The sequence below is a fragment of the Carcharodon carcharias genome, chromosome 1, assembly GCF_017639515.1.
Source record: "Carcharodon carcharias isolate sCarCar2 chromosome 1, sCarCar2.pri, whole genome shotgun sequence".
NCBI classification, from domain to species: domain Eukaryota; kingdom Metazoa; phylum Chordata; class Chondrichthyes; order Lamniformes; family Lamnidae; genus Carcharodon; species Carcharodon carcharias.
Genome location: NC_054467.1, coordinates 187,947,906 through 187,975,093, shown reverse-complemented (window position 1 = coordinate 187,975,093; position 27,188 = coordinate 187,947,906). Strand labels below are relative to the sequence as shown.

At 44.4% G+C, this 27,188-nt stretch overlaps 1 protein-coding gene across 1 annotated transcript in view; it reads left to right on the top strand.

Annotated features, from left to right (window-relative positions):
- atp8b5b (ATPase phospholipid transporting 8B5b) overlaps positions 1 to 27,188 on the top strand; it is a 306,737-nt gene that overhangs the window by 93,477 nt on the left and 186,072 nt on the right. The window contains exons 9-12 of the mRNA XM_041183329.1: positions 1,052 to 1,210; positions 1,727 to 1,815; positions 10,646 to 10,842; positions 15,923 to 16,131. Of these exons, the coding sequence (XP_041039263.1) occupies positions 1,052 to 1,210; positions 1,727 to 1,815; positions 10,646 to 10,842; positions 15,923 to 16,131 (654 nt within the window). The remainder of the gene's footprint in view (positions 1 to 1,051; positions 1,211 to 1,726; positions 1,816 to 10,645; positions 10,843 to 15,922; positions 16,132 to 27,188) is intronic.

Below are 27,188 nucleotides of genomic sequence, written 5' to 3'. Positions count from 1 at the left end.
TGGTGGATACTGGGTGAGTTGACGTGGACAGTGTTAGCACAAAGGGTAGTGGGTGGGCAAGGGGGGGGGGCAAGCTGGCACTGAGGTGACACAGGGGCTATAAGGGGCTATGGAGTGGGTGTGAGGCCATGAGTTGGTGCTAAGTTGGCATAGGGGCTATAAGGGGCCATAAGTGGGTGGAGAGCATGATTTGGCTCTAAATTGGCATACAAGCTATAAGGGACTATGGAGGTGGTTTGGGGGCATCAGTTGGTATGAATGGGCACGGGCAATGGGTGTGGAGCGAGGGCTAGAAAGCCCAATATTTAACATAACAACTGCGACAAAGTCCCAGGGAACTGAGACGGGCTTTTTAACCTGCCTGCCTCAGCACTTGGTAGCCCTGTGGCCACCTCAGTTTCTGTATCCTAGGTTGGCATGCCTGACTCCTTCCCGCACACGTCCCTGGAATGAAGATTCTATCATTCAGGAGAATTTTTCCCAAGAGGGGTGCAGTAAGCCAAGAGATTTCCCAACTCTGCGCACCCGCCCTGGTAGCAAAAATCCAGGCCTTAGTGTTGAAACAATGAGAGCTGGAATAGGGCAGTTGGGGAGTGAGGTAGTTGCTTGATTTTTTTCACTCTGACATTTCATTCCTATTTTCACTTCTCATTCCTTAAATTTCACTATCTTAATTTAAATTTAGTTTTCTCCTAAAATAAGGCCAGAATGTAACAATGTTTGTCTTTGTTTATTCATATTAGTAAAGCTTGTTAATTATGGACATCATTCTGAAAAATTGCAAAAATGTTTCTCGGTTTTGATTGCTCTTCAGCCAAATATGTTTAACATTTTAGTCAAAGATACGGATGTAACCACTAAGGTTGAGGATAAAAGGACCATGATCCTCCATCTTTTTTGGCACGGGTTATGTCCCAGTCTCCCCAGGATCCTAAAATTATGTTTCCTCCTCACCAATTCTGAGTCCCTCTGCCCCAAGATTATATATTAATAGTAACAATGAAATTACTCAGAAAATATTTAATAATATGTTCCTTCTTTTAAATCCTAGGTGAGATTAGATGTGAAGCACCCAATAATAGGTTGGACAAATTTAGAGGAACACTTACCTACAAGGAAAATAAGTATTCTTTAGACAGTGAAAAAATACTACTACGTGGCTGCACTTTGAGGAATACAGAATGGTGTTATGGACTTGTTATCTTTGCAGGTAGGTGATAAGCAAGAGGACAGGTTCAGAAGCAGTGTGGCTTTACAAGGACTAAAATGACATCTTCCTCAAAAAGTCTTTAACCTTATGTGAGCAAACATAAGCTCTCCCAAGTTACTCTTATAAAAGTCCTTCATAATTTTGCACTTCATTGAATCTCCCCATAACCTTCTTTGCTGTATGAAAAACAATCCCTACTTCCTTAGTCTCTCCACTTAGCTGAAGACTCTCATCCTTGTGCCTGGTAAGATTTGAGTCCATCTCCTTCTGCATTCTCTCCAAAGCCTTCACATCCACCTGAACGTGTGATGCCCAGAATTGTACACAAAACTCACAGCTGAGGCCTAACAAGTGATTTATAAAGGTTTGCCATATCTTCCTTTTTTTTCATACTCTATGCCTCTAATATAAAGCCAAGGGCCCTGCATGTTTTTTTTTTTAACAGTGATGTTATAGAACCATTCTGAATGTTATGTGGTATTCCTTACATATAACTTGTTCAATTCTTATTTCAAGGGCAGGACACAAAACTAATGCAGAATAGTGGATTGTCAGCTTTTAAGCGGACTAATATAGATCGATTGATGAATGTTCTCGTTTTATGGGTAAGTGCCTATAATGAATCCATTTCCTTCAGGGTCAACCAGTATATAAACAATCATTGATGTGTTGTGGATTTGCAAACAGTTGAATGGAACCCACTGGATGATTACTCAAAATATTCGCCATTAAGAAGGGCATTAAAACTTTGTTGGAATTTTGCCAAGCATTCTTGAGACACTATGCTAGATTTGAGTATACTAGCAAACTTGGGAATTTTGTACTGCAACAGATGGTTTGCTTGCTGTATCTTTTCTCAAGCATTTTAAACTAAGTAATTCAAATTTGTTGTGCCATATATTCAAAGTGATGTGAATATATGTGACAATTCTAATGTCCAGCTTCATTCACAATTACATGAATAATGACACCAGCCTACAACACAACCTGGATAACACCAGGCTTGGGTTGACAAGTGGCAGGTAACATCCATAACATGTAAATGTCATATAATGATCATCTTGAAAAGTGAAAGTTTAGCTATAGTCCCTGGACCTTAAAAAGTACCCATCATGCTCCATCATATTGGCGATCCCCAAGAACCTTAACTTGACAAGTTTTATCAATACTGTGGCTACAAAAAGAGGACAGAGTTGATTACTCTGAAATGATTACTTCCTGATTCTTCAAAGCTTCTCCTTATCTATAAAGCTCAAATTTGATGTGTGATGCAATACTTAGCATTTGCCTGGTAGGGCACAGCCAAAAAACATGCAAGAACCTTTACATTATCCAGAATATGTTAATTTGCTTGACTGGTCCAGTATCCACTCCACTCCCAGGGTACTCTGGCTGAAGCATTTAGAATCTACAGGATGTACTGAAGCAGCTCAATAAAGGTTCCTTCAACAACAACTCCGATCACTATGATGCCTACCACAGGGAAGGGAAATGATCACCTCCAAGCTCCCTTCCATGTCCAAAAACCATCCTGATTTGAATGTGCATTGCCATTCCTTCATCATTGCTATGCCAATATCACTTACAGAAGCTCATTACCACAATGACAGTAACAGTTCAAGGACAGCTAATCTGCACAACTAGGGACGGGAAATGGAGCTCCGATAATTAATATTTCTTGCTTTTGTAGAGGGTTTTGATGGAACGACACGAATGTCCCAGGGAATTATGGTGTTGTGTAATGGTGGTTAGCTCACAGCACCATAATTTCCTGGGACTTTTGCAATGAAAAATAGATCCAAGGACGTAGGTGCGTTATTCCAATAGTTTAAATCTCTAGGACTGGCTCAAGTATCCTGCAAGACATGTTAGTCAAATTACATTGTTTGCTTAAAAGAACCTTATTATGCATGATTTGAATATTAATTTTAACACCTCTCAAGATGTTGATGGTGGTAAGGAATTGAGGGGGAGATGATTAGATTCTCTCTTGTTGGGGATGATCGTTGCCTGGCACTTGTGTGGCACATATGTTACTTGCCACTTACAGCCTACGTCTGAATATTGTCCAGGTCTTGCTGTATATGGCTACGGACTGCTTCAGTATTGAGGATTTGTGAATGGTTTTGAATATTGTATAATCATCAGTGAACACCCTCTCTTCTGACCTTATGATGGAGGGAAGGTAGATCTGGAATCTGGGTAGATGCCAGTGCTGTAACTGAGCTGGAACAGTTTGGCTAGAGTCGTAGCTAGTTCTGGAGCTCAAGTCTTTAGTACTACGTCTGAGCTGTTGTCAAGCCTTTAACCCTTGCTCTATCCAATGCGTTCAGCTGTATTTAATTATTATCTGAAGTGAATCAAATTGTATTTAATTATCCTAGCCCCCCTGTCATGGACAGATGCATTCACAATAGGTATCTTGATGAGGACAAAGTCAAGTAGCCTTTCGCTTTGTTTGTTTTCTCACCACTTGCTGCAGGTCAGACTGGAAGCTATGTCCTTCAGGATTTGGCTGGCTTGGTCAGTAGTGCTACTACCAAGCCATTGTTTGTGATGGACATTGAAGTTTCCCAACCAGAGTGCATTCTGTGACCTGACTATCATCAGTGCTTCTTCCAAGTGTGTTCAATATGAAGGATTACTAATTCATCAATTGAGGGAGGCAATTATGTGTTAAGCAGCAGGAGGTTAGACCTGATGCCATGAGACTTCGTGGGGCCTGAGGACAATGCTAAGAATTCTCAGGGCCACTCCCTTCTGATTGTGTACTGCTGCTGCCTCTGGCGGGTCTATCCTGTTGGTTGGACAGGACATAGCTACAGACGATGGAGTCTAGAACATTGGCTGTTATGTATGATTCGCTGAATGTGACCATGTCAGCCAGTGAAAAAAATCGCAGAAACAATTGTATGTGATTCAGCACCAGAATTGCTCACTTTTGAGCAGAAAGGCCTCTGCTGCCCTGCACCTGATTTGCAGAGGGACTGGAAAGCCAAGAAGATCAGCCCAGAAATTTCAGAGCTGAATCCCACCGCTATTTGCAGGACTAGGAAAGCTGAAGACACCATACCATATAACTCTATTTCCAGGAACGAAGTCAGTGTGCCTGTTTCCAACCAGAAAAGTTCCCCATCCACTCTTGCCAAAAGTAAAGAAGTAATTGACACTATCTTGAAGTAGGGGGCTTTTTCATCTGTGACAGAACCAACTACTGGTGCTCAGCAGGGATGGCCCTTGTGCCAAAACCCAAAAGATCTACCTGAATTTACACAGCTGAACAAAGCAGTTGAATGCAAAGTTTATCCCATGTCGCCTGTGGACAAGGGCTTAGCTAAATTGGGAAAAAGATCAATCATTACGAAGCTAGATGCAAATAATGGATTTGGCAACTACCTCTCAATAAAGATTACTCCATTTGAGAGGTTTTGCTTCAACAGAACTACTCCTTGACATCACATCAGCGTCAGAAATCTTTCATAGGACAATGTCAAGCATCCTAGAAGGACTGGAGGGAGTCATGTGTCACGTGAATGATGTCCTGATCTATGGATCCACTCAGAATATGCTACTAGAGCGCTAGATGTGCTGCGATGCCTAGAGGAAGCAGGACTTACACTTAACAACAAATGCGAATTCTTGCAGCCGATTGTCAAGTTCCTTGGGCATACTGAAGAAGCATCTGGTGTCAAAGTTGATCCTTTGAAGACAAGGACAATCAAGGTGTTTCCAGCTAACCTCGGAATGTGACTGAATACCAGAGATTCATGGGTATGGTAAACGAATTGGAAAGTTCCTGCTCAACCTAGCTGTCATCAGTAAGCCACTGTCAGCTGTTGCAACAGGACAATATATAGTGCTGGGAGGAAGTACAACAGAGGTCTTTTGACAAAATCAAAGAGACACTGATATCACCTGATATTTTAGCTTACGATGACCCAAAGCTACCCACAAATATTGCTGCAGATGCACTTTCTACAGGACTGGGAGCTGTACCCTTTCAGTTACAGACAGATGGAAAGCGCAGACCAGTTTACTAGACATCCCTTTTTCTTTTATTGACGGAGATTGAATGGAGATATGGAGCGATAGTGAAAGAAACATTAGCTGCTACATGGGTTTGCAAGAAGTTCGCAGATGATGTTCTTGGTCAGATCACAAGCGCTTAGTGACACTCTTAAATTCTAAGGAGTTAGCAAAAATACCTCTATAAGCACAAAGGTTCAGGTCGAGTTTGATGAAGTTTGATACAAGGACAGTATGTTCTGGGAAAGCAGCAGAATACAACGGAGGCTTTGTGCTGTATTCCAGTGGCAAGATCTGAACAAGGTAATGTAGCCCTTGTTGAAGAGGTAGAAACATTTACATCGATGACAATCACAACTTTATCAGCAACAACTCAGCGACTGAATTAAGTCAGAAACGTACAGAAATCTGATGAGGAATGTGCTGAGGTCAGATTACTGCTTCAAAGGATGGCAAGCATACATGCCACACAATCCCAATCTCAGACAGTACAGTACTAGGAACAGAGGACACCTCAGTGTAGATGATTTACTCATCTTTGATGAGAGAGTGGTCATTCTGAGAACTCTGAGACTCAATATAAATCAACGATTGGATCAAGGACGTTTGAGCATCACAAAGTGTCAAGCCAGAGCATGATAGTCATCTGGTGGCCAAGTCTCTCAAAGTTGCTCGAAGAGATCATGTCAAATTATATTACTTGTGTTATTCTTCATCAGGAGACTTTTTTTTAATTCATTTCTGGAATGTGGGCTTCGCTGGCTGGGCCAGCATTTATTGCCCATCCCTAGTTGCCCTTGAGAAGGTGGTGTTGAGCTGCCTTCTTGAAATGCTGCAGTCCATGTGGTGTAGGTACACCCACAATGCTGTTAGGAAGGGAGTTCCAGGATTTTGACCCAGCGACAATGAAGGAACAGCGATATTTCCAAGTCAGGATGCTGAATGGCTTGGAGGGGAACTTCTGTGTGGTGGTGTTCTCATGTATCTGCTGCCCTTGTCCTTCTAGATGGTAGTGGTCGTGGGTTTGGAAGGTGCTGTTGAAGGAGCCTTGGTGAATTCCTGCAGTACATTTTGTATATGATACACACTGCTGCTAGTATGCACCAGTGATGGAGGGAGTGAATGTTTGTGGATGTGGTGCCAGTCAAGCAGGCCACTTTGTCCTGAATGGTGTCAAGCTTCTTGAGTGTTGCTGGAGCTGCACTCTTCCAGGCAAGTGGTGAGTTTTCCATCACATTCCTGATTTGTGCCTTGTAGATGATGAACAAGCTTTGGGGAGTCAGGAAATGGGTTACGCGTCGCACTATTCCTAGCCTCCGACCTGCTCTTGTAGCCACAGTATTTATATGGCTAGTCCAGTTCAGTTTCTGGTCAATGGTAACCCCCAGGTTGTTGATATTGGGGGATTCAGTGATGGTAACGCCATTGAACATCAAGGGGTGATGCTTGGATTCTATCTTGTTGGAGATGGTCATTGCCTGGCACTAGTGTGGCATGAATGTTACTTGCCACTTGTCAGCCCAAGCCTGGATATTATCCAGGTCTTGCTGCTTTGGACATAGAATGCCTCAGTATCTGAGGAGTCGCAAATGGTGCTGAACATTGTGCAATCATCAGTGAACATCCCCACTGCTGACCTTATGATGGAAGGAAGGTCATTGATGAAGCAGCTGAAGACGGTTAGGCCGAGGACATTACCCTGAGGAACTCCTGTAGCGTTGTCCTGGAGCTGAAATGACTGACCTCCAAGAACTACAACCATCTTCTTTTGCGCTGTGTATGACTCCACCCAGCGGAGAGTTTCCCCCTGATTCCCATTTTCTGCAGTTTTGGTAGAGCTCCTTAATGTCACACTTAATCAAATGCTGCCTTGTGTTAAGGGTAGTCACACTCACCTCACCTCAGGAGTTCAGCTCTTTTGTCCATGTTTGAACCAAGGCTGTAATGAGGTCAGGAGCTAAGTGACCCTGCCAGAATCCAAACTGGGCATCAGTGAGCAGGTTATTGCTAAGCAAGTGCAGCTTGATAGCTCTGTGATGACCCCTTCCATTACTTTACTGATAATGGAGAGTAGACTGATAGGGCGGTAAATGACTGGGTTGGATTTTTCCTGCCTTTTGTGTACAGGACATACCTGGGCAATTTTCTACATATCTGGGTAGATGCCAGTGTTGTAGCTGTACTGGAACAGCTTGGCTAAGGGCACGGCAAGTTCTGGAGCACAAGTCTTCAGTACGCTTGCCGGAATATTGTCAGGGCCCATAGCCTTAGCAGTATCCAGTGCCTTCAGCCTTTTATTGATATCACGTGGAGTGATTCAAATTGGCTAAAGACTGGCATCTGTGATGCTGGGGTCTTCCAGAGGAGGCTGAGATGGATCATTCACTCGGCACTTCTGGCTGAAGGTTGTAGCAAATGCTTCAGCTTTATCTTTTGCACTGACGTGCTGGGCTCTTCCATCATTAAGGATGGAGAAAATTTGTGGATCCTCTTCCTCCTCCAGTGAGTTGTTTAATTGTCTACCACCATTCACGACTGGATGTGGCAGGACTGCAAGTTTAGATCTGATCCATTGGTTGTGGGATCACTTAGCCCTGTCTATCACATGCTGCTTAGGGTGTTTGGCACGCAAGTAGTCCTCTTGTGTTATAGTTTCACCAGGTTGACGCCTCATTTTTAGGTATGCCTGGTGTTGCTCCTGTCATGCCCTCCTGCACTCTTCATTGAACCAGGGTTGTTCCCCTGCCTTGGTGGCAGTGCTAGATTGGGGGATACGGCTGGCCATGAGGTTACAGATTGTGTCCGAGTACAATTCTGTTGCTGATGGCCACAGCACCTCATGGATGCCCAGTCTGGAGTTGTTAGAAATATTCAAAATCTATTGCATTTAGCACAGTGGTAGTGCCACACAACACAATGGAGGGTATCCGCAATGTGAAGGCAGGACTTCATATCCGCAAGGACTATGCGGCTGTCACTCCTACCGATACTGTCATGGACAGAAGCATCTGCAACAGGCAGGTTGGTGAGCATGAGGTCAAGTATGTTTTTCCCTCTTGTTGGTTCTCTCACCACCTGCCACAGACCCAGTCTAGCAGTTACTTCCTTTAGGACTTGGCCAACTCAGTCAGTAGTGGTGCTACCAAGCCACTCTTAATGGTGGACATTGAAGACCCCCACCCAGAGTACATTCTGCACCCTTGCCACCCTCAGTGCATCCTCTAAGTGGTGTTCAATATGGAGGAGCACTGATTCAGCAGCTGATACATAGTAATCAGCAGGAGCTTTCCTTGCCCATGTTTGACCTGATGCCATGAGACTTCATGGGTTCCAGAGTCGATGTTGAGGACACCCAGGGCAACTCCCTCCCAACTGTATAACACTGTGCCAGCCCCGCTGCTGCGTCTGCCCTGCCAGTGGGACAGGACATACCCAGGGATGGTGATGGTTGTGTTTAGGACATTATCTGGAAGGCATGATTCCGTGAGGATGATTATGTCAGGCTGCTGCTTGACTAGTCTGCAAGACAGCTCTCCCAATTTTGGCACTAGCCCTCAGAAGTATTTTGTAAGAGCCTAACAATACCAAGAATATTGTACACCTTCCCTCCCTTCTATGCTGGCGCACCTGCTTCTCACGCTGGTGATCTCTGTCTGGGCCCCACAGTGCCTCCTGATCAAGCACCTTGTGGCCATGTAGGACTCCTCTAACAACAAGTTCTGTTCTAACTGGAGGACCCCTCTCCCCAACCACCCTAACAATTGTTCCCCTACCCTCACTTGGGCCTGCCTGATTTGCTCCAGTGATGCCCTACCTTACTTAGAACATAAGAACTAGGAGGAGGAGTATGCAATTCAGCCCCTCGAGCTTGCCCTGCCATTCAATACAATCATGGCTGATCTCATTTCGGCCTCAGCTTCAATTTCCTGCCCTATCCCAACAACCTTTCACCCCATTACTAATTAAAAATCTGTCTATCTCCTCCTTAAATTTATTCAGCGTCCCGGATCCACTGCATTCTGAGGTAGCGAATTCCATAGATTCACAACCCTTTGAGAAAAGTAATTTCTCCTCAACTCCGATTTAAATCTACCACCCCTTAGCCTAAATCTATGGCCTCTTGTCTTTACTTACTTACTTACGTGCACTTTGCTCCTCCTCAATGGCTGCTGCAGCTCTGGGGCCTTCTGCGGCCCCAGCAATGGCCGCTGTTCCCATTGAAGCTGCTAGGCCTGAAGAGCTGCTGATTGCTTGGCAAGTCTGAGGTGTGGGACATCCTTCCTCAGAGGGCAGAAACTTCGACTTCAGTCAATTAATTGCTTGCTCAATGTAAAGTTTGGTTGAGGCTTCTATGACTGGCGAAGGCGGACTTGTCCTAACTTTCTGGCTTGTGGGTGAGGCCACTGCCACCCAGTAAAATCTTCGCCATTGTGCACTTAAGGGAAAGGCACCTAGGAATAAATAATGCCACAATTTAACTGGGTTCACCGGAATTTGAAGAACTTAGGGAAAAACTTTGCTCTTGTGGGCGGGCTCGGCAGGAGGACCTGGGAGCAGTCGGGAAGCTGACCGCTGCCCACAATTGGGTCCCAACCGTGATTTCAAGCTGGCTGGCCAATAAACGGCCAGCCAGCATGAATCTTGTGCTGCAGCGCTGCTGGAGTGGGGGCAGAAGGAGCGGGTAAGTTTATGCACAAAGCTGCCTCAGGGAGCTGAAAATTTTGAACAAAAAAATAAAGAATTTTAAAATAATGAAAACATGTCCCCATGACTATGTCACATTAAATATGAGTGCAAAAAAGGTTTTTTTTAAATCACTGGATGACGAAACCCCAACCTGCCCATGGATGAGGTTTCGCCAAAAATGCAAAGGCCACTTAGCCTTTTCGCCCGCCCGCCAACCGAACGGTTGGATGGGCAGCGAAAAATTCCAAACAATTAGTTCCTTAAGGGCCTTACTAGGCTGCTTAATTGTCGGCAGGCGCGCTGCCGACTCCAGTGTGCGCCCACCGACCAAAATATCGCGCATCGTTTTATGTTCGTTCGGGGCAGGCACATGCCCATCCAACGAGCACAATATTCTGCCCTTAGTCTATTTTAGAAGAAACTTTGCCTGTGCTCCTGTTTTAAAAGAATTTGCATGTACATCTTAATGTTACTTTGCACTGTGTATGTGCTTTAGTTCAATGACTGTAATTTTCATGAGGGTTCTCTGGACCTTCACTCTTAACTTTGGTTGAAGATTAACGTAAACAGCTATTTCTGAAGGGTTTCCTTTACTATTACTCCCCATTTATGTTACAGCAGGAGATCAGAGAACCCCATCCCCTAAATCAACATAATTAATCAGGAGGGTGTTAATAACTGCCGACCTAAAGATAATGTTGATGTTCTGTTCTGTGATTGCAGATTTTTGGCTTCCTCATCATGATGTGTACAGTACTGGCTATTGGAAATAGTATCTGGGAATCTTATAAAGGGTACTATTTTCAAATCTACTTGCCTTGGAACCAATACTCGCCAAATGCTTCCTTTTCTGGATTTCTTATGTTCTGGTCATATGTGATTATCCTGAATACTGTTGTCCCAATTTCCCTTTATGTGAGGTAAGTTTTTTTAACTTTTAGACCAGTGTTAGTAAATACGTTCTTTGAGTGCATTATCATTCACTGGATATACCAGCAACATTGGCTTATGGACAAATATTACATTTATATCTTTTTATGTATCTTTCTGGTTGCTTCTCTTCCATCTTCTAATTCTTTTTATCTTTTCTTTTTCTCTTTCATCATCTTTTTATCTGTTTACCTATAACTTTCTTCCTTCCCCCTCTTTTTGTAATTCTCTATTTCCGCTCCAAAATATCTTTCTGTTTTCTGTGACTGTTTTATCACCACTCAGCATTCTACATCCATTTCTTACTCTTTCTGCCTTTTGTTTTTACAATTGTCTTCTTCCTGTAAAGCTCTCAGTTTCTCTGTAAAGCACTTTAAAGCACAGAATTGATACAGTGTAGAAGGATCTATTGTTTAGTTTCTCACTTTTTTAATGTCAGCTGCTCTCATTTCCTTTCGATACCTCTTTCTCACACTCATAAAGCAGAGTCCTGTTTTCAGGCACCAGCATTCTCTTTAGATGTGTGCAGCCATGACAGAAATACTTCAATCACTTTATATGCATGGATATGAAAGACTGATGCATTCTCCCAATCCAGCCTCAGTCTAGGTGATCTGTTTTTCATCCCTTTTTATCTTTGGGAAACAAGTTTTTGAGAGTCTGATGCCCAGCTGCTGTCCAGGCAACCTTGGAATTCCATTGAACAACTCTTTAGAAATTATATACCAATCAGTACTTTTAACAGCAAACTGCAGTTCACTTCTCTCAGCCATCTAGTAGTTGGGGACTGGGTCCAGAATCTGTTAAAAAGTATTTTCCAAGGGCCTGAGAGACATGGATAAACTTAGGATAGACATGGATAAAGTTTATTCCAGGGTGAACACAGAAGAAGTAGCGGTGGAAGGGGATGGTGAATCTGGTTGATGAAAGTTACAAGCAAGTGGTCAGAGATTATCTTCTTTGTGAGTGAGACCATTTGAATAGGATACATGGGAAAACCGAGGGAAGGAAGTTATAAGAACATGGTAACAGCTGTTGACCATTCAGTAAAAGCAGAAAGTGCTGAAGTGTCTCTGGAGAGAAACAGTTAACATTTTGAGTCCAATATGACTCTTCTTCAGAACTTCAGACTATTCAACCCTCTGGTGTGCTGACATTTGCACTATTTAGTATGCTGCCTCACTTAGTATCATCAGCAAACTTGAATATACTGCTCTCGATTCCTTTATCTAAGCCAGCGATGAATGTCATGAAAAGCTGAGGCTCTAGCACAAATCACTGGAGGACACCACTAGTCACATCCTGCCAGTGGAGGGCATGTTCCTTTTTCTTCCTCTTTGTCTCCTATCTCCTTTCACATGTATGTAAAAAGGAAGAGATTGGGAAAAATAAAGGAATCCCTTAGAGGCAGAAACAGGAGAAATTATAATGGAAAATAAAGAAAAAAAATTATAACAGAAAAAAAAGATTGCAGAATGTAACTTGTGGAATATCACAAGATTGGTGCTTGGGCCTCAGCTGTTTACAATCTATATCAATGACTTAGTTGAGGGGATCGGGTGGCGACACTAAACTTGGTGGGAAAGTATGCTGTGAGAAGAACGCAAAGAGACTGCAAAGGATCTAGACTGATTAAGTGATTGGGCAAGAAGGTGACAGAGGACGCATAAAGTGGGGAAGTGTGAAATTATTAGAAAGGATGGAAAAGCAAAACAGTTCTTATAAGTCAGAGACTAGTAAATGTTGGTTTTCAGAAAGAAACAAAGACTTGTATTTAAATAGCGCTTTTCATGACCACCAGATATCTGAAAGTATTTTACAGCCAATGCAATACTTTTTAAAATATAATCACTGTTGAAATGTGGGAAACCCATCTGCTCATTTGCGCTCAGCAAACTCCCACAAATAGCAATGTGATAATGACCAGATAATTTATTTTTATGATGTTGATGTTGATAAATATTGGCCAGGACACAAGGGGCAATTCCCCCGTTCTTCTTTGTAATATGCAATGAGATCTTTTCTGATGACCTGAGCAGACAGATGGGGCCTCAGTTTAATGTCTCATCTGACTGTGCAATGCTCCCTCAATACAGCACTGAAGTGTCAACTTGAATTTGTGCTGAAAATTTGGATATTCTTGCAAATGTATCAAGGGAAGTTAACACTTACGTGAGTAAACAACTAGGGAGGTAAATTATATGTTAACCTTTATTGCAAGGGGGTTGGAGCGCAAGAGTAAGGAAGATGCGCTGCCCTTATGTAGTCGATTCTTGTGTTGCAAAGGCTGTCCAGTGAGGGGAGAATGAGCCTATATTCTCTGGAGTTGAGTGGTGATCTCATTGAACCGTGTAAAATTCTACCTCAACTAGGTAAGTTATTCTTGACTTGGCCTTTACAAATCCATGCTGCCTCTCTCTGATCAGTTGATATTTGTTCAAGTGCATAGTCACTCGGCCTTTAGGACAAGTTTTAGTGACAACAGACATTAAGATAATTAGGTCTATAATTCCCCGGTTTCTCTCTTCCACCCTTCTTAAATAATGCAGTGACATTGGCAATTTTCCAGTTGTGGGGGGCAATTCCTGAATCAAAAGAGTTTTGGAAGATAAAGAACCAGCAATTTTGAAGGAGGGAAATGCTAAGGAGGACAGGAGGACATTGAAATCAGTGGAGAGAAGGCAAGGGGATTTAGATGAATACCGAAATTACTGAAGAATTGCTTGAAACGGGATTAAGGAAGAAGGATATCATCATGAGAAATTTGGGGCAGGGCTTGAGAAAAATGGCTGATGGAGTGCTTGCCCTATCCATCACCGAGACAAGCCATTGACACTGTTTTGTATTTGGAGTATTATAGCAACTAACTCATCTACTAACGTATATCCATATAAAAGCCTTGCATCTATTGTGCCTCACATTGAAAATGTCACACTGAAGGTATCATGAATACAAAGTACATTTTCATTTGCACCCGATTATCTTCAATACTGTATTTGTAAACAGCAGCAATACTTTCCAAAAATGTTTTATAAGTTTCGCTGAAAAAAGGGACACGCAGATGCTTTTCATCCGAGGCCCAAACATCTTCAGCTGTTTCATCAATCACCTTACTTCCATCATAAGGTCAGAAGTGGGGATGCTCGCTGATGATTACACTATGTTCAGCATCATTTGCGACTTCTCAGATACTGAAGCAGTCCAAGTCCAAATGCAGCAAGACCTGGACAATATCCAGGCTTGAGCTGACAAGTGGCAAGTAACATTCGCGCCACACAAGTGTCAGGCAATGACCATCTCCAACAAGAGAGAATCTAACCCATCATCCCTTGACATTCAATGGCATTATTATCGCTGAATCCCCCACTATCAACATCCTGAGAGTTACCGTTGACCAGAAACTGAACTGGACTAGCCATATAAAGACTATGGCTATAAGAACAGGTCAGAGGTTAGAAATCCTGCAGTGAGTAACTCACCTCCTGGCTTCCCAAAGCCTGTCCACCATCTACAAGGCACATGCAGGAGTGTGATGGAATACTCCCCACTTGCCTGGATGAGTGCAGCTCCAACAACACTCAAGAAGCTTGATACCATCCAGGACAAAGCAGCCTGCTTGATTGGCACCCCTTCCACAAACTTTCACTCCCTCCACCGATGAACAGTAGCAGCAGTGTGTACCATTTACAAGATACAGTGCAGAAACTCACCAAGGCTCTAAGATAAAAGCAAAATACAACAGTGCTGGAAATCTGAAACAGAAACAAAAATTGCTGGAAAAACTCAGCCGGTCTGACAGCATCTGTGGAGAGAAAGACAGAGTTAATGTTTTGAGTTGGGGGGGTGGGGGGGCGGGGTGGTTGCGGGGGGAAGGGTGATGGCTGCATTAAGTAACCTCAGCCAACATGGTACTCATCCTTCCCAAGCGCAGGAGGTCATTGAACCTTTTTCGGCACTGGACCCATGTGCGTTGCACCACATCATGGGAGCTCAGCCACATCCTCCCATGCACGTTTGGTCAGGTGGAGAGGCCTCCGTCTCCCATCCCTCAGAATCAGGACCTCCCGCCATGCTGCCACCTCCTCCAGGAGGGCAGCTAGGCACTCATCCAAGAACTGAGAAGCACACTGCCCTCCTGCCCTATCCTCCAACCTGGCCTGCCCTGCTGCCCTACCCTCCGGCCTGGCCTGCTCCGCTGGCCTACCCTCCAGACTTGCCTGCTCAACAGAAGACCTCTGGTGAGCCCTTCCACCGGCCATTTTGAGTAACCTTGCAAAAGCTGCCAGGCCTTCATTTAAACAGGTCACTGGGTCGCCATTGAACCCGGTGGTCTGTGCACTCCCACTGCTGCTCGCCCATTCCTGCTATCCTCGGGAGTTGAGAAATATGCTGGGCGGGCCTTAATTGGCCCGCCTGCATAAAATAGCAGCATGGACCTCATCGCAGGCGCCGACTGGGCCCGCTGCTGCTCGGCCCGCCAGACATGGGGAAAACTCTCCCCTAGGTTGTTGGGAGAAACTGATCTCCCCTTCCCCACAGGAGTGATTCCTGTCTCTCCCTGCCACCTGTCCACCATCTGCAAGGCACAAGTATTGACTGTAGCTTTGTGAAACCAAATGATGTGGTGCTTCAGATCATCAAAAACATCACTGTTCATTGTGACAAAATATAACCATACTTTCAGGTGCTCCTTTCAGCTTGAAAGACAAGTATCATAGATTGATCACCGTGGGTCATAACCTTTGGCACCCAAGAACATTAAAGGACAAGACTGCTGTGCTAGAGGGGGAAAGACAAGTTTTGATATACCTCCTGATTTATTCATCAGTTTACACACGTTTTCACTGCTCCAGCAAGTCCATCAGTTTCATTACCAGAACTGATAAGAGTATGAGCAGTTCAAGTATATTTTAAGAATATGGCTGATTGTAATGCAATATATATCATAAAAAAGAGAAGTAAATTTAAGAAAATATCTTAATCTTACTCCTAATGGACTATTGTTTTATTTTGCAGGTAAATCACTTTAAAGAAAATAATTGACTGATTTTTCTAATTATTTTTCACTAGTATTGAAGTAATACGCTTGGGCAGTAGCTTCTATATTGATTGGGATACCAAAATGTATTATCCAAAGAAGGACACTCCTGCATTAGCACGTACTACTACATTGACTGAGGAGCTTGGACAAATCCAGTATATTTTCTCTGATAAAACAGGAACTCTGACGCAGAACATCATGATATTCAACAAATGCACAATTAATGGAAAAATGTATGGTAAGGAACTGCAAAATGCATTTAGTTTAGATACTTCTGCAAAGCATAATGGAAGATAATTTATAGAGCATTTTCCAGATCTCTTTTTGTGATTTGTTCATGGGATGTGGATGTTGTAGGAAGGCCAACTTATACTGTCTTTCCCCTGATTCCCATAAGAAGGTGGTGGTGAGGTGCCTTCTTGAATCACTGCAATCCATGTTGTGTTGGTAAACCCAGAGTGTTGTTAAGGAGGGACTTCCAGGATCTTGATCCAGTAACAATGAAGGAGTAGTGATATATTTCCAAATCAGGGTGTTCTGTGACTTGTAGGGGAAGTTTCAGGAGGAGGCTGAGATGGATCATCCACTTGGCACTTCTGGCTGAAAATGGTTTCAAATGCTTCAGCCTTTTCTTTTGCACTGATGTGCTGAGCTCCCCTATCATTGAGGATGAGAATATTTATGGTGTCTCTTCCTCCTGTTAATTGTTTAATTGTCCACCAGTATTCATGACTGGAAGTGGGAGGACTGCAGAGCTTTAATCTGATTCATTGGTTGTCTATCACATAGTGCTTCAGCTGTTTGGCATGCAAGTAGTCCTGTTTTATAGCTTCACCAGATTAACACCTCATTTTTAGGTATGCCTGGTACTGCTCCTGGCATGCCCTCTTGCAGTTTCATTGAACCAGGGTTGATCCCTTGGCTTGATGGTAATGGTAGATTGAGGGATCTGGTGGGCCATGAGGTTACAGATTGCGTTGAATACAATTCTGCTGCCGTTGATTGCCCTCAGCATCTCATGGATGCCCAATTTTGAGCTGCTAGATCTGTTCCGAATCTATCCCATTTAGCATAGTGGTAGTACCAGATAGCATTATGCAGGATATGCTCAGTGTGAAGATGAGACTTTTTCTTCACAGGGACTGTATGGTGGCCACTCTTCCCTGTACTATCATGGAGAGATACGTCTGCAACAGAAAAACCTAGTATGTTTTTCCCTCTTGTTGGTTCCCTCACCATCTGCTGCAGACCCAGTCTGGCAGATATGGCCTTCAGGACTCAGCCAGCACAGTCAATAGTCGAGCCAATCTTGGTGATGGACATTGAAAGCTTCCATCTGGAGTACATTCTGTGCCCTTGCTGCCCTCAGTGCTTCCCCTAAGTGTTGTTCAACATGGAGGAGTACTGATTCATATGCTGAGGGAGGGTCGCAGGTGGTAATCAGTAGGAGGCTTCCTTGCCCATATTTGATCTAATGTGACACTTCATGGGGTCCAGAGTCAATGTTGTGGACTCCCAGGGCATCTCCCTTCCGACTGTATTGCGCCGCCTCTGCTGGGTCTATCCTGTCAGTAGGACAGGACATCCTGAGGGATGGTGATAGTGATGCCTCAGACATTGGCTGTAAATCAGGCAGGTATGTTCACCTCCAGTATGTCATTTACTCAGTTTTTACACAAGCTGAATGGTTCCTGGTTTCAAGTTTTCTTTTGACGAAGTTGTAGTGTGAAGAGGTCAATCATTTGGAACACAGTGCAAAGCTGGTCCAATTTTATGTCTGAGCAATAGGGTGTGGGAGTTCATATATAATGAGACTGTCCTGACATACACTTATTGATGTTGCTGTCTCGAATCTATTGGCTCAGAGTCATTGCGCTGATGTGCAAGTTGGTGACAATCTGATGCTAAAGGGAGGTGGAGCAGAATCTGAACAGATTGTTCCTGACTTTGTTCACACCCTATGGAGAGGTACAGGTTCAGAACAGATTGGTGTGACTGATAGTGTGCTGAGTAAGGGGAACTGAGGGGAGAAAGAAATCAAGAATCCACAGAAACTCATTGCCAGTTCATTGATCTAGGATATGATTCTCGCTTAGGGGTTTTCATTACATTAGTATGCAAGAGGTCCTGGGTTCGAATGCCGGATGAGCCCTCACGTGATATTAGTTGTCTTAAGTTGCTGGTGGTGTTTTCAAAAAAGTAGCCTGCACTAAGAGTGCTGCTTTGGATGCACAGAGTGTAAAGTGGGAGTTTGGCGAGTGAGGGGGTTTGGTGAGGGGGTGCGCCTTTCTTTTTCTACCTTTTTAAGCCTCCAGTAGTTGGCTCTTACTTCAGTACAGGAGAAGAAGCTGATTAGTGAGTAACTGATAAGTTATTCCACTTATTCTAATTGTAATAAATAGTCTTTAAAGTCATGATATGGCAGGTAAGCTCGGCTGAGTAGAATGCACATCCTGTGCTATGTGGGCAGTCATAGGTGCACCACGTGTCCTAGACAAACACATCTACAGGAAGTGTCAACATCAGCAGAAGCCTGAGCTCCGGGTTTTGGAACTTGAGCAGTGGCTGGAGTCACTATTGTACATCCACGAGGCAGAGAACTAGGTGGATAGCATGTTAAGGGAGGTGGTCATGCTGCAGTTTAGTAGCATACAAGCAAAGAGGGAATGGGTGACTGCCAGACAGTCTAAGAGAACCAGGGAGATAGTGCAGGAGTCCCCTGATTGTATCTTGCTTGCTAATTCATTTTCTTTTTAGGTACTGGTGAGGGCGATGGATTCTCAGGGGAGTGCAGCCAGAGCTAAGCCTGTGGCACCACAGGTGGTTCATCTGCACAGAGCGAAGGAAGAAGAGTGGAAGAGCAATAGTGATGGGGGATTCCATAGGGGATCAGATGGGCATTTCTACAGCAGTAAACATGACTCCAGGATGGTGTGTTGCTTCCCTGGTGCCAGTGTCAAGGATGTCACAGAGCGACTGCAGGACATGCTCCTGGAGGAGGGTGAACAGCCAGAAGTCATGGTCCACATCGGTGCTGACAACATGGGTCGGAAGAGGGATTAGGTCCTGAAAACAGATTTTAGGGAGTTAAGAAAATTAAAAAGCAGGACCTCAAGAGCAGTAACCTCAGAATAACTCCAGTGCCATATGCTAGTGAGCATAGGAACAGAAGGATTGATCAATTGAGCACGTGGCTGGAGAATTGGTGTGGGAGGGAGGACATCATAGTTCTGAGGCATTGGACCAGTTCTGGAGCAGGTGGGACCTGTACAAGCTGGACGGGTTACACCATAACAGGAACAGGACTAATATCCTCGCAGGGGGTGGGAACCTGAAGGGTAGCTCAAATTGGAAGGAAGAAAAGCTGGTAACAGGAAGTAGAAAAGTGGCAGGTGAAATTAGAAGGCAGGTGAAATGAGGGTGAGCATCAACTGGCTTAGAATGCAGAATAATGTCAAAAAGACAAAGTTAAGTGCACTCTATCTGAATGCACAGATCATTTGCAACAAGACAGATGATTTAAAGGCACAAATAGAGGTAAATGGGTATGATCTAATTGCCATTACAGAACCATGGCTGCCGGGGAGGCAATGGCATAGTGGTATTGTCGCTGTACTACTGGGCCAGGTTCAAATCCCGGCAGATGGTGGAATTTGAATTCAATAAAAATCTGGAATTAAGTAATGAAACCATTGCTGATTGTCATAAAAACTCATCTGGTTCACTAGTGCCCTTTAAGGAAGGAAATCTGCCATCCTACATGGACGTGCAATAAGGTTGACTCTTAAATGCCCTCTGAACAAGGGCAATTAGGGATAGGAAATAAATGCAGGCCTAGCCAGTGATGCTCACATCCCATGAATGAATAAAAAAAAGGGTGACCAAGACTGGGAACTGAATATTCAAGGATTTAGGAAGGACAGACAAAAAGGAAAAGGAGGTGGTATTGCACAGATAATAAGCATGGGATCAGTACGTTAGTATGGAAGGACCTCAGATTGGAAGAATGAAATGTGGAATCTGTTTGCAGGCCACCAAAGTATGAAGCATCATATTAATCAGGAGATTAGAGAAGCATGTAGCATGGGTGACTTCAGTCTGCATATAAACTGGGCAAACCTAATGAGCAGTAATGCTGTGGTGGACAAGCTTCTGGATAGTGTTAAGGATGGTTTTCTAGAGCAGCATGCTGAGGAACTGACTAGAGAACAGACTATTTTAGATTTAGTATTATGTAACGAAAAAGGGCTAATTAATAATCTAGTTGTAAAAGAGCCTTCAGGGATGAGTGATCATAGTATAGTAGAATTTGACATGTTTTAAAATGAGGTAGTTCAATCTGAAGCTGGTATGTTAATTTTGAACAAAGGAAATTAGGGAGGCATGAGGGGCAAATTGGCTGAGGTGGATTGGGAAATACGTTAAAAAGTATGATGGTACATAGGCCATGGATGGTTGATAAAGAATTATTACATAGTTTACAGCAACTCTACATTCCTTTAAGGCACAAAAACTCAAAAGGAAAAGTCCATCAACCGTGGCTAACAAAGGAAGTTAAGGATTGTATAAGATTATTTTTAAGGAGACCAGAAAGTTGCCAGAAATAGTAGTAAACCTGGGATTTGGGAGAATTTTGGAATACAGCAAAGGAGGACCAAAAATCTGACAAGGAAAGGGAGAATGTAATGAATGTAAACTAGGAAAAATATAAAGATGGACTATAAAAGCTTTTATAGATACATAAAAAGGAAATGTTTGGCTAAGACAAATGCTGGTCCATTATAGGCAGAAGCAGGAGAACTTATAATGGAGAATAGAGGAATGGCAGACAAGTTAAATTATTACTTTGGGCAGAATTTTCCATCCTGCCTATGGCGGGTTTTGTGGCGGGCAGGATCGGAGAATCTAGTGGGAGCCAAAAAATCGGAATCCTGCTGGTGTGAAAACAATTTGCAATTCACCCGATGGTGAGTTAATGGCGAACTGTGTATCACGCTGACTAGTGATGTGAACGCCATTTGCATTCATTACTATCTAAAAAGTGCTCTTTAAATATGCTGCTTGCCGGGATTACATGACGCCTTCCAATTTTGCATCATGCCAGCGGGAAATCATGCTGCCTGAATCACGTTTGAAAAAGAGTGCCATGCAGTGGTTGGACCTCATTTCGCTCGTGAATTTAAGGTGAGTCCAACATTCATAGCCTACCTGCCACAGCGCTGCACCAGTCTTGTCGTGATGCGAGTGGATCGACACACTGCTGGGGTGTGGAGTTGGTCTGCACCTGGTGGGTGCCTCCGGAGTCCAGAAGAACACCATTGTGCGACGGTACTCAGGCAGGGCTGAACATTCAGACAGAGATCAGTATTGCGACCTGGGGTGGGGAGAGGATAACAGACACATGGGGGGGAGGGGGCCAAAAGGGGAAAAAAGGTATTGCAAGGGGTTGGGGGGAACACATGGGGGCAAAAGGGAAGGAAGGTATTGCATGGGGGTTGGGGGGAGGGGGAACAATGGCAGGCAGAGGGGAGACTGCGGGTTGGGATGCTGGAGGCTAACGAGAGAAACTGAAACAATGGCAAACAAGGAGGTGGATGGGATACCACATGCATGAATGGGAGGGGATGCATGCACACTGCGGAATAGGGAAGGGGTGGGTGTGTGCAGTGTGGCCCAAGAAGGATGTGTTGCACTGAGACTCATGGAGGAGTGGGGTGTAATGTTCAGTCATGAGGGCAATGGGGAACTCATTGAAAGTCAAAGTTCTTGTTCTGGGGCCAGCAGGTTGGAGTCAGAGAAGAGAGACACTCTTTGGGCTCATGGTCAGGAATGAGAGAGTAGAGACACTCCTTGTCTCACAGTCAGGAGTGAGAGAGTACAGACTGTCCTTGGGCTCACATCAGAAGTGAGAGAGTACAGACAGTTCAGGGGCTCTGTGGACCATACAGTCAAGAGCGAGAGAGTAGAGACAGTCCTGAGATGTAGCAGGCCATGCTCCAGGGCTATGCAGGGCACACACATAGCCCTTAGCCCTCCATGGAGCGGGAGTACTGTGTGCTCAACTGGGATAATGCACACCTAAAACAAAAACAGAATACCTGGTAAAACTCAGCAGGTCTGGCAGCATTGGCGGAGAAGAAAAGAGTTGACATTTCAAATCCTCATGACCCTTCGACAGAAGTTCTGTCGAAGGGTCATGAGGACTCGAAACATCAACTCTTTTCTTCTCCGCCGATGCTGCCAGACCTGCTGAGTTTTTCCAGGTAATTCTGCTTTTGTTTTGGATTTCCAGCATCCGCAGTTTTTTGTTTTTTGTTTTTATCTCTAATGCACAGCTTGGTGTGCAGGGCGTGACTATTGGCTTGTCTGGTAGTGGTCTGCAGATGGGATAGTAATGGTTATGGGAGGTATCTGCAGCCTGTATTTGGGGAAAACATTAAAAAGTGGGGATATGTGAAACTTTCTTTGGAGGGAAGGTCTCCTCTGTAGGTGACCGTGCACATAGCTTCTAGATAGGGAGGGGTGAGGTCCAGATGGGGCATGGGCATTTCAGCAGTAATGGACTCTTGAACTAATGGTGCAGTTTTAAATCAAAAGTAGAAGAGACTCTGCACGGGAGTGTCTGAGGCAGTCTGGGAGGAGTGCACTGCTGGACTAAGGGGTCACCTTCTCTGGGGTCACCCTCTAACTTGTTGGTGCTAGAAGATTAAGAGAAAGGAGGAAGACTTCCTTGAGAAGCTAGCCATTGGAACCCATACCTTTTGCCACACTGAAACAGGGAAATGTAGGAGTCACTGGCTTAACATCACAGTTACTGCATTTCAACATTACAATACAGGAATGTGAAATTTGGGTATGCAGGCAACCGTTAGGAAGGTACAGGTGCTCATATATGGCACCAATCAATGAAAGACTTTCATGTGCTTTCCAGAATTGACATTCATAATGGGCCAAAGGGCATCCAGTCATTAATCATGAGCAACTTATTGTTAATCAGTATGCCAGACCTGAGATTGGAGCACTAAGCTAGGTCAGGTCACGCATGTCATTCAAATCTTCTCCAACCTCTGTGGAATTCAGATGTTTAGTGTCAGGGATGGCATGTTGTCACTTTGATGTGTCTATTAGCGCCTCAGTTACAAGGCTGTATCAGCGGCAGAAGCCATTATAGACCATTACAGTTGCTGTTGGCTCAAGATTGTGAGCTTCACTATTTTTACCCATTATTCATTAATCTATTCAATCTATCATTTCATAGAGAAGGACAAAACAATTATGGATCCAGGGCTCAATGCTGCCTTTCTGAGGCTTCTAATAGAATGGAGGAGGAGAAGAAGGGGCAGGTGATGCCACGCACAGCTTCAGGAGGAGGCCCCGTCTGAGGTCCAGGGTGCACATGAGCGACAGCAAGAACATGAGGTTCAAGATGATAGACCCAGGCCACGGAGGTGACTTGCTAGACCAAGAGTCTACCGAAGAAGACTCTCCTATTTGCAGATGAGTGAGACACAATACTGCGCACGCCTGCACTTTTCCAGAGATTCTTCGGGAGGACCTAACGCCCCATGGAGTCGGAGACTATCCCTTGCCAGTGGCCTTGAAGGTCACCACTGTGTTTAATTTCTTTGCCTGTGGATCATTCCAGGGATTCACAGGGGACCTGTGTGGCATCTCGCAGTCCGCCTCATGTAGATGCATCAAGGAGGTCACAGATGCCCCCTACAGCAAGGCACATCACAATGTGAGATTTACACTCAATGAAGATAGCCAGGCTGCGAGATTCAGTGGGTTTGCAGCTATCTCAGGCTTTCCAAGAGTGCAGGGTGCAATCGACTGCACCCAAGTGGCTTTAAGGGCTCCATAGCAGCAGCCCTTAATGTTTATCACCATAAAAGCTTTCATTCCATCAATATGCAACTGGCCTGCGCCCATTAGAAGCATATAATGCACGTTTGTGCAAGGTACCCTGAGAGTCGCCATCACTCATTCTGAGTCACTCCCAGGTGCCTCAGATATCCGAGGCGCCTGAGCATCTGCAGGGATGGCTGCTCGGGGATGAGGGGTACCCACTGAAATACTGGCTCATGACACCTGTGCATTGGCCTCAGGGTGTTTCAGAGTAGAGGTGCAACACAGCTCACAGCTCCATATGGTCTCTAATCAAGCAGGCCATTTGCACTCTCAGGTTGCGCTTCTGATATTTGGACCACACAGGTGGGGCACTGCAGTACACTTCAGATAGGATATCTTGCATCATTGTTGTGTGTTGTGCCCTTCACAACCTCACAATGTAAAGAGGTGATGCCTTGCAAGAGGGAGAAAGATGAGAGCTCCTCAGAGGATGGAGAGCAGGAGGGCCAGGAACCTGAAGAGTATGATGAGGGTCAGCCTCCACAGGATGATGCCATCGAGGAAGCATAATATAGAAGATGTGCCCATGTCACTTTAATTGTTACCAGATTGGAGGAGGAGGAGTAAACTGAAGACAACGGGAGATGGCCACATTTCTTCTTTTCCTTAATCCTATTCCTTTGCATCGAATGGGATGTCCAACCAGTCACATCGAGAGCAAGCTCAACATTCAGACTTGCACCTTTCAGCCACATGTTTGACCAGGCCATGATCTCTAAGAAGGTCAACGATGCACCTTTTATGCGCTTGCGCTGGGAAGTGAAAGTCGACACAACAGTGAAAACGCTGCAGCAACTTACTTAATGCAGTCATCCCCATGTTGGTGAGAACTACAGTGGCCAATGAGATGAGGACATGGTTGGGGATATCATCCTCCCATCCAGGTCTTGTCCTTTGGCACCACCACTGAGGAGACATAACTGCCGCTAATCCTTCGAGGCTGCAGAGCTGCCCTCACACAGTGGTGTGTCATGAGGAAAAAGGGTTACAAGCGCATTAAGCACACACTTCTAATAAAGATTTTAATACATCTCCATGACATCACATAAGGGTGCAGAAATTACCTTCAGTGAGCTTGACATTGCATGAATGTGAATCTCACAAAGGGAGACTATTACTGAGTGGGATGATGGCTAAACCTCAAAAAAGAGGATTCATATGTACGTAATCACAAAGCTTTCTGTTGAGCTTTCAGTCACATAAACACCAAATGTATTAACAAAAGTGAAATATTTTTACAGTGGTTGCATTCCCATGACCTAAAAGTGATTTCAACATTTCTTAATTTTCCTAACCTCACCACTTTGGCTGGGTGCAGCCCTGACATCCGCAGCAGAGGTGGAGACAGCTGCTGACTGCTACGTCCTGATGTCTGTGATGATGTCTCCCATAATGGGAGTTATGTACAGGCCTCCGAACAGTAGTCAGGATGTGGGGCACAAGATACACCAGGAAATAGAAAAGGCATGTAAGAAAGGCAAGGTTACAGTGATCATGGGGGATTTCAATATGCAGGTAGACTGGGAAAATCAGGTTGATAGTGGATCCCAAGAAAAGGAATTTGTGGAATGTCTACGAGATGGCTTTTTGGAACAGCTTGTGGTGGAGCCCACTAGAGAACAGGCAATTCTAGAGTTAGTGATGTGTAATGAGGCAGATTTGATTAGGGAGCTTAAGGTGAAGGAACCCTTAGGAGGAAGTGACCATAATATGATAGAATTTACTCTGCGATTTGAGAGTAAAAAGCCGGAATCAGATGTAACGGTATTACAGTTGAATGCAGGCAACTGCAGAGGCATGAGGGAGGAGCTGGCCAGAATTGACTGGGAGATAAGCCTAGCAGGAAAGACAGTGGAACAGCAATGGCAGGAGTTTCTGGGAGTAATTTGGGAGACACAGCAAAAATTCATCCCTAGGAAGAAGAAGCATAAAGGGAGGACGAGGCAACCATGGCTGACAAGGGAAGTCAGGGACAGCATAAAAGCTAAAGAGAAAGCATACAATGCGGCGAAGAGCAGTGGGAAACCAGGGGATTGGGAAGCCTACAAAGATCAACAGAGGACAACTAAAAAAGAAATAAGGAAGGAGAAGATTAAATATGAGGGTAAACTAGCCAGTAATATAAAAGAAGATTGCAAGAGTTTTTTTTAGATATATAAAGGGTAGGAGAGAGGCAAAAGTGGACATTGGGCTGCTGGAAAATGACGCTGGAGTAGTAGTGGGGAAAAGAAATGGCGGAGGAACTGAATAGGTACTTTGCATCAGTCTTCACGGTGGAAGACACGAGTGACATCCCCAAAGTTCAAGAGAGTCGGGGGGCAGAGGTGAGTATGGTAGCCATTAACAAGGAGAAGGTGCTAGGAAAACTGAAAGGTCTGAAGGTGGATAAATCGCCTGGGCCAGATGGATTACACCACAAAGTTCTGAAGGAGATAGCTGAAGAGATAATGGAGGCGTTAGTGGTGATCTTTCAGGAATTACTGGAGTCAGGGAGGGTCCCAGAGGACTGGAAAATCATTAATGTAACCCCACTGTTTAAGAAGGGAGTGAGGCATAAGACAAGAAATTACAGGTCGATTAGCCTGACCTTGGTCGTTGGTAAGATTTTAGAGTCCATTACTAAGGAAGAGATTTCAGAATACTTGGAAGTGCATGATAAAATATGGCAAAGTCAGCATGGTTTCATCAAGGGGCGGTCATGCCTGACAAATCTGTTAGAATTCTTTGAGGAGGTAACGAGTAGACAAAGGAGAGCCAATGGATGTTATCTCCTTGGACTTCCAGAAGGCCTTTGACAAGGTGCCGCACAGGAGGCTACTCAGTAAGATAAGGGCCCATGGTGTTAGAGGCAAGGTACTAGCATGGATAGAAGATTGGCTGTCTAGCAGGAGGCAGAGAGTGGGGATATGGGGGTCCTTCTCAGGATGACGGCCGGTGACTAATGGAGTTCCGCAGGGGTCAGTGTTGGGACCACAACTTTTCACTTTATACGTTAATGATCTAGATGAAGGAACAGAGGGCATTCTGGCTAAGTTTGCAGATGATACAAAGATAGGTGGAGGGACAGGTAGTATTGAGGAGGCGGGGAGGCTGCAGAAGGATTTGGTTAGGAGAATGGGCAAAGAAGTGGCAGATGGAATACAATGTGGGGAAGTGTGAGGTCATGCACTTTGGTAGGAAGAATAGAGGCATAGACTATTTTCTAAAAGGGGAGATAATTCAGAAGTCTGGAGTGCAAAGGGACTTGGGAGTCCTAGTCCAGGATTCTGTTAAGGTTAACTTGCAGGTTGAGTTAGTAGTTAGGAAGGCAAATGCAATGTTGGCATTTATTTCGAGAGGACTAGAATATAAAAGTAGGGATGTGCTGCTGAGATTTTATAAGGC